The sequence below is a fragment of the Macaca fascicularis genome, chromosome 14 (genome assembly GCF_037993035.2).
Source record: "Macaca fascicularis isolate 582-1 chromosome 14, T2T-MFA8v1.1".
Lineage (NCBI taxonomy): Eukaryota > Metazoa > Chordata > Mammalia > Primates > Cercopithecidae > Macaca > Macaca fascicularis.
In genome coordinates, this window is record NC_088388.1 from 99052480 (window position 1) to 99065800 (window position 13321).

Consider the following 13321-nt stretch of genomic DNA (forward strand, 5'->3'; position numbering starts at 1 on the left):
CAGTAAACAGATTAGAAAAATGAAACCCAAAGGTTTCATTGTCTGAGGTTTTCTGACCTGTCAGAGATGGTAGAGACTAGACATTTAGTGAAGCCAGGTCTAGAATCCAAATCTCTGTGATAAGTACTTTAGTGACTTTTTTTCTGCTTTGCCAAAAACTTAAAAAACAACAACAACAACAACAAATACCACAACGAGCAAAGATAACCTTTCTGTCTTATGTGAGGTTAAACATTTTCCATCTAAACATATCCATATGCTTTCTTCAAAACTTATTTCAAAAGTTACATGACAAATAAATAGATAAATATTAAACAAATACATAAAATGTTTTTCTTGCCAAACGTAGCCCTTTTTACCCCTTTCCATGTCCAGTGTATATGACCTTCATATCTTATAGAATTTATCTTACTCTATTTGGATTTCTTCTTCTTTCCTCTCATTCCACACACATATGCAAAATAATTGTACAGAGGACTATGTATGCACAAAGATGTATCCATGCTCATATGGTCACAAGCATAGACACCCCCAAACACATGCACAGTCTCCTCAAAGAAGCATCTGTGCCAAATCATAGCTGTTTTCTATGTGGTACTTTACACATAGGGGGCTTCCAAAAATTAATTTGCGGAGAAAATTTGCTCCAAGGCTATCTGATGGCACTAGCAATAGAATCCACCAGGCCTCAGTTATTACAGTGTTTTCTAATACGTAAAAGCCGTATCCAGTCTCATTGTTTCAGCTACCACCCCTAAATCACTGTAAGTGTTTTCCCCTGTCTAGAACTCATCCTGAGCTTCATTCTCTCATTTATACTGTGTGATCAGATACTTTCTTCTGAATATCTTGTAGGTACTTCAAACTCAATACCTCCAAATTGAAACTCATCAGCTTTTCAACTTTAACTGTGTTCTTTTTACTTTTATTGACATTGCCCAATTCCCCAAGCTGCAAATTATAGTGTTGTTATTGGCACTGCCCATGCCCTTATTCCTGTACCTCATCGTCTGCCAACTTTTGCCAATTCAGTTATTAATTGTTTTTATCCATCTAGTGCCCTTTGTCTGTTTTTATTACTATTATTAAAGCTCAGGCCTTTATCTCGTATTACTGAAGTAATGTAATTGATTTATTTTTCTCTGTTCCAGTTTCACTATATACATCTCAGTATAATGCACCTGCCCTATTCAAAACCACTGTAGCTCCAAATTATTTGCAGATTAAAGACTAAATGTGTTACTCTGATAATCAAGGCTCTCTAGTTTTTGGATTCCACCTGTTTTTCATTCCATCATTATATTTCAAAATTTAATTTCAAATATCACTTCCCTTCACATATTAAGATGTTAGAAAAACTGATATTCCTATTAATGGTCATTTACCATCTCTTTGTCATTTATATATATATATATATGTGTGTATATATATATATGTGTGTGTATATATATATATATACACATATATATATATATATATATAGCTCCATTTACTCTCTCCTATCTTTTTCCCACTGACCAAAACCCTCATTATTCTTATGATCTCCTCAAATGTGCATGTATTAGTCTGTTTCCACACTGCTGTAAAGAATACTTGAGACTGGTAATTCGTAAAGTAAACAGACTTAATTGACTCACAGTTTCACATGGCTGGGAAGGCCTCAGGAAACTTACAATCGTGGCAGAAGGCAAAAGGGAGGCAAGGTACATCTTACATGGCAGCAGGAGAGAGAGAGGGATCATGGAAAACTGCCACTTTAAAAGTCATCAGATTTCATGAGAATTCCCTCACTATCATGAGAGCAGCATGGGGGAAACTGCCCCCATGATTCAATCACCTTCCACCAGGTCCCTGTTTTGACATGTGGGGATTACCATTTCAGATGAGATTTTGGTGGAGACACAGAGCCAAACCGTATCATTCCTACCCTGACCCCTCCCAAATCTCGCATTCTTTTCACATTTCAAAACCAATCATACTTTCTCAACAATACCCAAAATCTTATTCTAGCATTAATTCAAAAGTCCAAGTCCAAAGTCTCATCTGAAACAAGAATAGTCCTTTCCGCCTATGAGCCTGTAAAATCAAAAACAAATTAGTTACTTCCAAGATACAGGCATTGGGTAAATGTTCCCATTCCAAATGGGAGAAATCAGCCAAAACAAAGAGGCCACAGGCGACATGCAAGTACAAAACCCAGCAAGGCACTCATTAAATCTTAAAGCTCTAAAACAATCTCCTTGACTCCATGTCTCACATATTGGGCATGATGATGGAAGGCATAGGCTCCCAAGGACTTGGGCAGCTCTGCCTCTGTGGCTCTGCAGGACACAGCCCCTCCGGCTGCTTTCATGGGCTGGCGTTGAATGCCTATGGCTTTTCCAGGTGCTCAGTGCAAGCTGTGGATCCACCATTCTGGGGTCTGGAGGATGGTAGCCATCTTCTTACAGCTCCACTAGACAATACACCAGTGGGGACATTGTGTGGAGGCTCTAAGCCCACATTTCCCCCTCTGCCTTGCCCTAGTAGAGGTTCTCCATTAGGGTTCTTCCCCTGCAGCAGACTTCTGCTTGGATATCTAGGTGTTTCCATATGTCTTTGAAATCTAGGAAGAAGTTGCCAAGCCTGAATTCTTGCCTTCTGAACACATGTAGGCCCAACACCACATGGAATTTGCCAATGCTTGGGGTTTGCACCTCTGAAGCAATGGCCTGAGCTGTATGTTGACCCCTTTTAGCCATGACTGGAGTTGGCACAGCTAGGACACAGGACACCATGTCTTGAGACTGCACAGAGCAGCAGGGCCCCAGTCTGGCCATGAAACCATTTTTCCCTCCTAGGCCTCCAGGCCTGTGAAGAGAGGGGCTGCTATGAAGATCTCTGAAATGCTGTGGAGACATTTTTCCCATTGCCCTTGCTATTAACACTCGGCTCCTTGTTATTTATGCAAATTTCTCAGTCAGGTTTAATTTCTCAAAAAAAAAAATGGGGTTTTTCTTTTCTACCACAAGAAAAGGCCTCAGGAAACTTACAATTATGGTGGAAGGAGAAGCAAGCATGTCTTACATGGTGGCAGGAGAGATGAGAGAGAGAACAGGGGAAACTGCCACTTTTAAAACTATGAAATCTTGTGAGAATTCTCTTAGTGTCATGAGAACAGCATGGGGGCATCTACCTCCATGATCCAATCACCTCCCACCAGGTCCCTCTCTTGACATATGCATATTACCATTTGAGATGTGATTTTGGTGGGGACAAGAGCCAAACCATATCAGTGCATAATACTTAATACCTCATTTGTGGCAGTGATCAATTCTTATCTTTCATCACAGTAATTTGATAGAGAGCTTTTCTCCCATACTTGAGTATACAGTATGTTGTTTCTCTCTTTAAGAATATAGTTGCTGAGTGCTTGAGAGCACAACTGATTAATCTTTTGTTACTCCCACAATTTTTGGCAAAATTCCATGCATATTATAGATATTCAATAAATATTAGACTTTATAAATGAATATTTGGCAATTATAAGGAAATGTTTATACCTTTTTTTATTTAAAAAATTAAACACATCTAAAATGGGTACTATTCATCTTTTTTTAGAACAATTAGTAACTGTACTACTAGTATTGATTAACATTTTCAATAATTATTACTTTAAATGATATTGAACATGCATGTAATCTAGTCCTCAGGGGAAGACTAGGATTTCATCAAAATGATAGAGTCTAAGTGTACTACTTCTTTCAGTACATTGAAAAATTTAACAGTCATCAAACAGACATTAACAAGCAAACCATGGTGATTTTCAGTGTAACATCTCCAGGATTAAGAAACAAATTGTAACATTCATTTGATGCTTAAAGACTATTCTTTATTTCTAAGGTGTAATGGGAGAATATGAGCCGAAAATTGAGGTCCATTTTCCTTTCACGGTTACAGCTGCTAAAGGAACAACTGTTAAGATGGAATGCTTTGCACTTGGCAAGTAAGTACATGTTCTTCCATAATTAAACACAATTGCTTATTAAAATGTGACATATCTTATTTTGGGATCACTTATTTTGCTAGCTGTCATTTCCCCAGATGTTCCATGGTGGCTATTTATTTTTTAAAAGAAGTTCAAATCAGAATTGATGAAGTAATCAGTTACAATTATCTTCTAGGCATTTTCACGGACAGCAATTTCTATAATTCTGCTATTTTAACATAAAGAAAACTTCTTTAATGAATAAAAAGCTTTACAGCTTTACCTATATATCTTAAAATTTAAATGTCATTTTTAAATTTCATTCAGCCATTATGTAAATAAAGAGGATAGAAAGGCAAAGTACTATCTGCTCCTCATGTATAGGATGTAGATTCTTATATGACATAATAAGACAGAAGATAAAAATTGCAAGGATAATAGTTACATAGTGATCCTATGTATTACTTTAGTATATCCTGAAATCATAACTTAATAGCACCAGCTGTCAATATGTACAAGGAATCATTTCTCAAATGAGAGAGAGAATTTATATCACACCCTAATGCCTGCCATACTTAACGATTCTATTTCTGAGGATTTACAGCCCAGGATATATAGTCGCTTGTCAATGATGTTTACAGTATAGGTACTGAGATCAGAGGCAGAAGTCAAATTTTGATTATATTTGATTATCGTATTATGATTTACTTTAAATGGAGTGTTGTGTTCTTTGTATTTTAGGATGATAAGACCTCAGGGTTCTTTCTGGACTCTATAATTTGCATAAATGTATCTCTATCACAGTTACTAATCATTTACCTTCAGTTGCAGTGAGCAAACCCCCACAATCTAACTATAAAGTACTTGGAGATAAAGCCAGCTACACAAATGTGATTGTTAAAGTAGGTTTAGCCTTAGGGTGAGGAAACTATTAGTAAATATGAAAAAAAATCAGCTAGCTAAGGGAGATTTAGGGAATGAACATAGTAAACACCATGTGTTTTAATATCAAGAATGATTAAGACATATGTGAATTCTACTTTAAGTAGAAGCAACATCATAATAGACTATAAGCAAAATGAATTGTTATGTGACCCATCTTTAAGCAAAAGATAGCCATAAGTAGAAATAAATTTCAAAATGTAAAATGTATCTAAGAGGTATTTGGGCAGATATCTGAGGAAGACTTCTAAACCTAAAGATACTAGTTAAGTGCTTAAGATTGAATAATAGTTAAAAGTCTGCTTTGTCACCATCTGCTGTTGTGTGTCAAGTAGGTCTGAAAATGTCCCAAGTAAGCAGCTCAATTCTGATAAATGCAAAAATAATATATTCTGGCTTGAGGACAAGGGTTTTAGTGTATCCTGTAGTTAAATAATTCTTCAGTGCCAGAATTTATACTAAGGCTACAAACAAAGGGAGGTCATATTGTAAAACAAATTAGAAAACTAGACTTATAGGAAAAAAACAATATAAATATTTCCCCAGGCAAACTTACTTAATAAGTTAGATGTGGTTGCTTTTGGAAGTCATGAAATATGTTTAGTAAATTGGTGCTTAAAGTCTCTTTCATTCTAGGTAAGACCCAACAGCCAAATCACTAAATCACTTATGTTCTTTTAATATTTTATTTTCTTCAACTTCTCTACTCCTTTGCTACCAACTCTCAAAAGTAAATTAATAAAAGGGAATGTGAAGAAGACAGTTTCAGTCAAGAAGGTCTCTGTTTATCACTTGGTATCCTTTCTAAGAAATGTCACAATTGTGGAAAAAAGAAACATGAAGAGATCTACCTATACCTAAAGACCACCCTGCCACCCTTATGAAAATAAACAAGATCAAAGAAATAACATCTTGATGTGTGTTCATCCCTTTACAGCATATTATCTTGTGGTGTGGATCACCATTTCATCCCAACATGATCACAGAAAACTGCAAATTAATTCCTCAGCATCCGTGTGGCTCCTGCAGCTCACCTGAGCTTCTTCTCTCACTTCAGCGAGCACATGGTGCTCTTGTGGGCCTTTGTCTGTTACAAAAACTTTAGTATCTGTCACTGGATATCATCAGGATCTTACCACTCAGGCTGTTTTTCCCCTCACTGTGTCCTAACCAAACATTACTCATAGAGTATGATAACCAAATTCTGGAATGGAGCACGTCAAGCCTTTTTTTTTTTTTTTTTTTTTGCCTTGTGGCCTTTGCACTTGCATTTCTTATGCTGGGATTTCTTTCCCCCTGTTCTTTCCATGGGGACTCTCACTTATCCTCTGGCCTCAATTTCAATATCACCCCTGAAACAGGCTGTCTATGAATGACCACCTCATCTAACTTACACCCATTATTCTCTGTCTATAACCTTTTTATCCCTTTTTTATAGTCCTTAACACAATTTTAAGTTTTCCACCTAAGTGTTTCTCCACTTAAAACCATTTATCTGTGTCAGGATCCCAGATGTAAACAGGATCCAACACAGATGTTTCAATAGAATTTAGTAAAGTGATGAACTGAAGATCTCTGAGCAGGTTAAGAAGAAGAAGAAGAAAAACTAAGACATGTATAAACTGCTGATAGCAATAACTCATTGTCATACATAATCCTGAAGGAGCAAGGGGGAGGAGAGAGTGTTTCCAGAACCAGGGAAACCAGGGAAAACTGAAGTGGGCCAGAGATCAACCAACGGGAGCTGTAATGACTGTTGCTATGAATAGACACAGCTTTTATATAAGAACACAGCTGAAGAAAGCATTAGGAAATTTATATCCTGATTTCTTTTTCCTCTTGCCTTCTCATGTCTTCTGGTGGCTCTCATGGCTGGAGTCAAACAGAAGCCACTCTGCAAGCCTGGGGATGCAATTGTCAGTTCACAAGGCAAGGCAGAGGGTCTGCAGGGAACAAGAAGGTGACAGGCAAGAGAGGAAAATAGAATAGCCAGCACTTTCCCCACTCTTAGGCTTTAATCCCCAAGAAGGCAGGAATCATGACTGTATTCTTCACTTACATATTCCTAGTGCCTACCACAGCACCTGGCACATAGCATTCAGGAAGTAGGAATGAGTGAACTGAAAAATATTCCATTTACTTAATCCAATCAACTCTTTATTATTAACAGTTAATAAAAAATAAATAAGCTATTTATGCCTTATCCTGTCCCCCACACACAAATACATCATATGTACTGTGCACCTGTATCTCCTGCTCTCTCATACTCTCTTATTTATATCCAAATTACATTGCTATACTTGCCTCTGCCTTTTCCTACCTATTCTTGCCTCACTCTATCATTTATCTTTGTTAACTTAGACCTATAATTCTCCAACTCTATTTTTTATTTTTACGGTAAGAACACTTATCATGACATCTACCTTCTTAATAAACTTGTAAGTGCTCAATACAATATTGCTGACTATAGGTACAAGGTTGGCAGCAGCAAATCTCTAGAACTTATTTATTTTGTGTAACTGAAGCTTTATTTTATTTTATTCTCAAAGCATATTTTCATGTCCGAGTTGTACTTACTGTTTAACATGACAACCAAAAAACCTTTCTTGATATACTGCCTCTAAAGAAGGATTTGTTTGTTGGCTTTTTTGATGATAAGGATGAGAGAGATTTATCATATCTATAGAAGCTAGGGCAAAGGATGGAGTGAAAAAAAATTATATATCACAAAGTATAATATTTTATATAATAATAGCTTGAGGGACAAAGAAGATCGTAAGTACAAAATCTTGCTATTTTCAACTTTACCTGCTCCCAGCCTTAGTGGAGTAATTCACATTTCCTACCAAAAATCACTATTTTTTTTTATCATGTTATTCATTGAACCAAATATGTTCCTAGATATATAGTCATTCCTTGGAGATATTTGAGGTTCAGTTCTAGATGCCACAATAATATATAAAGCAAATTTCACAATGAAGAAAGTCACATAAATTTTTTGGTTTCCCAGAGCACACAGAAGTTATGTTTACACTATATTGTATGTTATTAAGTAGGCAATAGCATTTACATGCCTACCTTATGTACATACAACAATTTACACACCTTGATTTTAAAATATTTTATTGCTAAAAATTGCTCATGCTGATATAAGTCTTCAGCAAATTATCATCTGTTTGCTGATGGCTGATGCTATTGTCTGGTATGGGTGGTGACTGCTAAAAGTTGGGGTGGCTGTGGCAATTTATTAAAAGAAGACAACAATAAGATTTGTCACATTGATTGACTCTGTAGCTTATGATGCTGTTAGATAGCATTTTACCCACAGTAGAACTCAGTCCTCTCTAACTCTGCCACCACTTTGTCAACCAAGTAGACGTAATGGTCCAGATCTTTTGTTGTCATTTCAACAATATCCAGAGCATCTTTTCCAGGATTGCACTCCATCTCAGAAAACCCCTTTCTTTGCTCATCCATAAGAAGCAACTCTTCGTTCATTTAACTTTTACCATGAGATTTCAGCTATTCAGTCATATCTTCCTGTTCCACTTCTAGTTCTTGTTATCTTGCTGTTTTCATCATATCTGCAGTTACTTCCCCCACTAAAGTTATGAACCCCTCCAAGTTATCCATGAAGGTTAGAACCACTTCTTCCAAATTCCTATTAATATTTTGACCTATGAATCACAGCTTTTCTTCATGGTATATAGAATGGTGAATCCTGTCTAGAAGGTTTTCAATTTACTTTGCTCAGATCTATCAGTGGAATAATTATCTATGGAATCCATACCCTTATAAAATTTATTTTGTAAGTAATTCTGAAGTAATTGGATTTGAAATTTGAAAATTAGTCCTTGATCCATGGGCTACAAAATTGATTTTGTGTTAGCAGGCATGAAAATAACATTAATATTGCTGATCTACATCAGAGCTCTTGGGTAATGAGATACATTGTCAATGGACAGTATTATTTTGAAAGGAATCTTTTATTCTGTGCAGTAGGTCTCAACAGTGGGCTTAAAATATTTAGTAAACCATGCTGTAAACATGCAGTGTCACCAGGCTTTGTTGTTCCATTTCAAGAACACAGAGTAGATTTAACATAATTCTTAAGGGCCCTATGATTTTCAAATTGGTAAATGAGCATTGGTTTCAACTTCAACTTCACCAGCTGCATTAGCCCCTAACAAGAAAGTTAACCTGTCCTTTGAAGTGTTGAAACCAGACATTGACTTGTTTTTAGCTATGAAAGTCCTAGGTTGTATCTTCTTTCAAAATAAGTCTGTTTTGTCTACATTGAAAATCTGTTGCTTAGTGTAGCCATTTTCCTCAATTATCTTAGCTAGATTTTCTGAGTAACTAGCTGAAGTTTTCACATCAGCACTTGCTACTTCGCCTTCCACTTTAATGTTATAAAGATAGCTTCTTTCCTTAAACCTTATAAACCAGCTTCTGCTGGGTTCAAACTTTTCTCCTGCAGCTTCCTCACCTCTGTCAGCCTTCATACAACTGAAGACATTTAGGAGCTTTCTGTGAGTTAGGTTTTGGCCTAAGGGAATGTTGTGACTGGTTTGATCTTCTACCCAGACCATTAAAACTTTCTTTCTGTCAGCAATAAGCCTGTTTTTGCTTTCTCATCATTTGTGTCTTCACTGGAGTAGCACTTTTAATTTCCTTCAAAAACTTTTTTTTTTTTTTCATTCACAAGTCGGCTAACTGAGCACAGGCCTAGCTTTTAGTCTGTCTTGGTTTTTGACGTGCCTTCCTCATTAAGCTTAATTTCTAGCCTTTGATTTAAACTGACAGATGTGCTGCTCTTCCTTTCACTTGAACACTTAGAAGCCATTGTAGGGTTATTAATTGGCTGAGTTTTAATATTGTATCTCAGGGAATAGGAAATCCCAAAGAAAGGGAGAGAGATGAGGGAGTGGCCGGTTGATGGAACAGTCAGAATATATACATTTATTAATTCAGTTTGTTGTCTTCTATGGGCATAGTTCATGGAGCTTCGAAACAGTTACAGTAATAACATTGAAAGATGACTAATCACAGACCATTTTAACAGACATAATAAAAAATTGAGATACTCCAGAAATTTCCAAAATGAGACACAGTGATACTAAGTGAATGCAGGCTATTAGAAAAATTGTGCCAGTAGATATGCTTGACATAGCATTGCCGCGGACCTTCAATTTGTGAAAAACACAATGTCTGCGAAACACAATAAAGTGAAGTGCAGTGAAATAATGCATGCCAGTACCTTCTCTCTTAAGAAAAAATAATTCATGTATTAATTCAGAGGTGGTCAAAATGTAAGGGTTGGGCTTTGTGTAGCTCATTTCATAAATGTAATAGACTGAAGTGCCTTAAAGAACTTAGAAGCAAATGCAGGTCTGCAAGCTCTGAAAGCTTGCAGTAATTGGATTTGTTGTTGGTAATTGGGTGTTCATTGTGTTCTAGGGACTGTGACATCTTCCAGGATTTCCGTAGTCTCTGTTCTCAAATTGCATTATATCTTCAAATATTTTGCTGAATGTAATATTACACCTTGAGTCCAGTCTTAATCATTATGTAAACATCCGCTATGCACCTTGACCAAGCTGTCCTGTTAACAGTCAACCTTTATCTCCACAGAAATTCACTATCTACCTTTTTGGTTCTAAGTTTAATACTCGACAACCTAACAGCAGATGTTCTTCTTTTGAACTCTCTTTGGCCCTTGACATGATCTAATGAAACTTTGATAAGCCAAATTAGGAGATTTCTTTGATTCTTAAAGAATCATACATTCAAACCATGTTAGAATACTGGTGCATTTTGATTTCTCTTGGAAGGTACATTTAACTTTTTATGATCTGTCCTTAATGGTGTTCAGTTTTTGTCACTTCGAGGATGCACATTAGTGCAGCTATAATGCACAGATAATTTTTCAGTATATAAGCTTGTATCTTTCCTGTGTTCTTTAAGATAAAAGAAAACAAATAATTGTATGTTATCAAAATTTACCGTATTTTGATATCACCCAAATTTACCAGCCTGCCTGATTTGAAGTAAAAGGTCTGTTAAAAAGCTATAAGCTGCAAGCTTTCTCCTAAGAAAACCTCTACTTAAATCTGAATTTAGAAAAAAATCAGATGTTTTCTCTACAGGCTGCTGGAGCAGAGCACAAGAGTGTATGAGTTTACTCCTAGAAATACCTCTTAAAATAGAATTGCACAAGGTTGAGTACAGAACTTATAAAGTGACTGTGACATGCTGTATCCATGCTATACTGTCTGTAAAGGTATTTCCCCAGAAAAAAAAAATGGGAAATGTTTCAAGAGAACCCATAGGGAAACAAAGGTATGTAAAGGCTTGGGTAACACAGAAAAGTGTAAAAAAAAATGGAGGGGGATTAATTAGTTGGAAAGAAAAGACTGGTTTAGACATATGGAAGTTATTATCAAGAGATTGCTCACAAGCTGTTCTCCAGTTCCAACAAGGCAGGGAAGGAGTGAAATTCCAACAGTATGGGATTAAACTAGAAGAATTAGATTGGGTGTAATATAGAAGTTCGTGACAAAATGAGTTGTTACAGGGAAACTGGATTATCAGGAGAGGCAGTAGAAACTCTTTGCCTGAACTGCTGTAAGAATATAATAATGCCCATTTGTCTTCTAATGATTTAGATGTAATGTTCCCTGAAAGGAGAGAAATGATCTGGGTCAGGATTGGAAAAGAAAATTTAAATATTTTCTTTTGCTGGCTGCCCATCCACACATTCTCAGGCTGAATATTAAGAGTAGAAGGATAGAATCAGGCAGACTTAATTAGTTGCCTTTTGGCAGTGACATTATTACATAACATTTCAAACTGATTGGTGGCATATCCAGGAAGTAGAAATGATGAGTGTTGACTTTTTTTGCTCAGCATTCAACCTAGGATCCTTAGTGAAAAGGGGGTCATCGTGGATATTTCCCAGGTCACCTTTTAAACACTAGGTACAATACTCTTGAAAGGGATTGAGAGATAAAGGGGTCAAGGGACAATGTAAGCAAGGAATCCCTTAGGACCCTAATAAATATTTCATTTCAGTGATTCTTTCTAAATGCAGTATATAATTAAACGTTGATGATGTTTTCAACTGGGTTGAAAAGTGTTTAAGTCCAGCCCATACAAGTTGTTAACTAGTAACGCAGGGTAAAAAGGAGAACTGTAAATTATGGAAAGTCAGTAACTACAGAAAGCAGTTACCATCTCTAGAGGTGAGGGGGGCGGGGGGAAAGAATTAGAATTAATAAAAATTAGAACCTCAGAGGTACTCCTAGCACCAACAATTCTGAGGAATGGTCGAAGTGGGACACAATGAAGCTTCTCCTGAAAGTGTTGGGAAAAAATTTGAACTGTATTTTATTGCTGCTAAGGGAAGGATGCCCTGCTGAGGTGCCATTCAGGGGCTCTGGAGCTGACAAGAAGCCCCTGGGAAACCCACAGGAAATAACAAGGAAAGTGTTCCTTCTGGCTTCTTCAGGCTTACAGTCTCCCTACAGTGCCCCCTCCTGGCAGTGCAGAAATGTGGTTTTCAGAACGCTTGCCCCAGTACCACAAAGCCTACTAGAGGATGGTGCTGAGAGGTGGTCATTTAAAAACTAGCACCAGTTCCACTTGACATTTTCAAATCCATCTCTTAATCAACTGCACCCCTTCCTATACCTCAGTTGTACTGGCTTTTCCACGTCTGTGGCTCTGTGACCCAGTTTCCTCGGTCTAAAATATCCTGCCCCACAATCCTATTCTGTAAGGCTTAGGTCAAATACCCCTCCTCCATCAATCCTTCCTGCTTTTCTTGAGCTCCAGTCTCTTACCTTTCAGTGCAACCACCTACATTTCACTATTTAGCCTGCCCCACTGTAACAGCGATAGATATCTGTCTTCTTTAGTGTGCTGAATTTTTGGATCCCTAGAGCATTATTAGATGCAGCAGGTGCTGAATATGTACACTGAATTGAATTCAGGTATGAGAAATGTGGTTGATCTTTCATAACAGGAAGTGTGTTATTGACTTTGGTTTGGCCATACAGATGTCTCTAGATGCTTTTCACATGTTTTGGCCTTGAAAATTCTTACCACATTTGCATTAGCTATAGTTTTCTGGCAAGTTTCATTTCACCTTGTGACCTTTTACAGACCCCAGAAAGATGACTAGATATGTCAACTAGCCTCCAACAAAAAAGAAGTAAAATCTGGTCACTGATGCTTCAATGACCCAATACACAAGGGCAAACAGGGTTACTCTGTAATAAAAAAGCCATACGCTATAAAGCAACATCAGTTTATCCATAACGACAGGCCTGCAAGCTAATAGTGTTACAGGCAGATTTTCTCTTTTTTTCTCCCCTTTTAAAAATTTTTACATGTTTCTTATCTTGCTTT

The 13321-nt window shown here is 36.9% G+C and overlaps 1 protein-coding gene across 3 annotated transcripts in view; it reads left to right on the forward strand.

Annotated features, from left to right (window-relative positions):
- CNTN5 (contactin 5) overlaps positions 1-13321 on the forward strand; it is a 1343675-nt gene that overhangs the window by 968921 nt on the left and 361433 nt on the right. For all 3 annotated transcript variants that reach the window (XR_012422789.1, XM_005579428.4, XM_065528914.1), the window contains exon 9: positions 3883-3985. Coding sequence is in view for 2 of the 3 variants with exons in the window: in XM_005579428.4 (XP_005579485.3) it covers positions 3883-3985 (103 nt within the window). In the remaining variant the exon portion in view is untranslated. The remainder of the gene's footprint in view (positions 1-3882; positions 3986-13321) is intronic.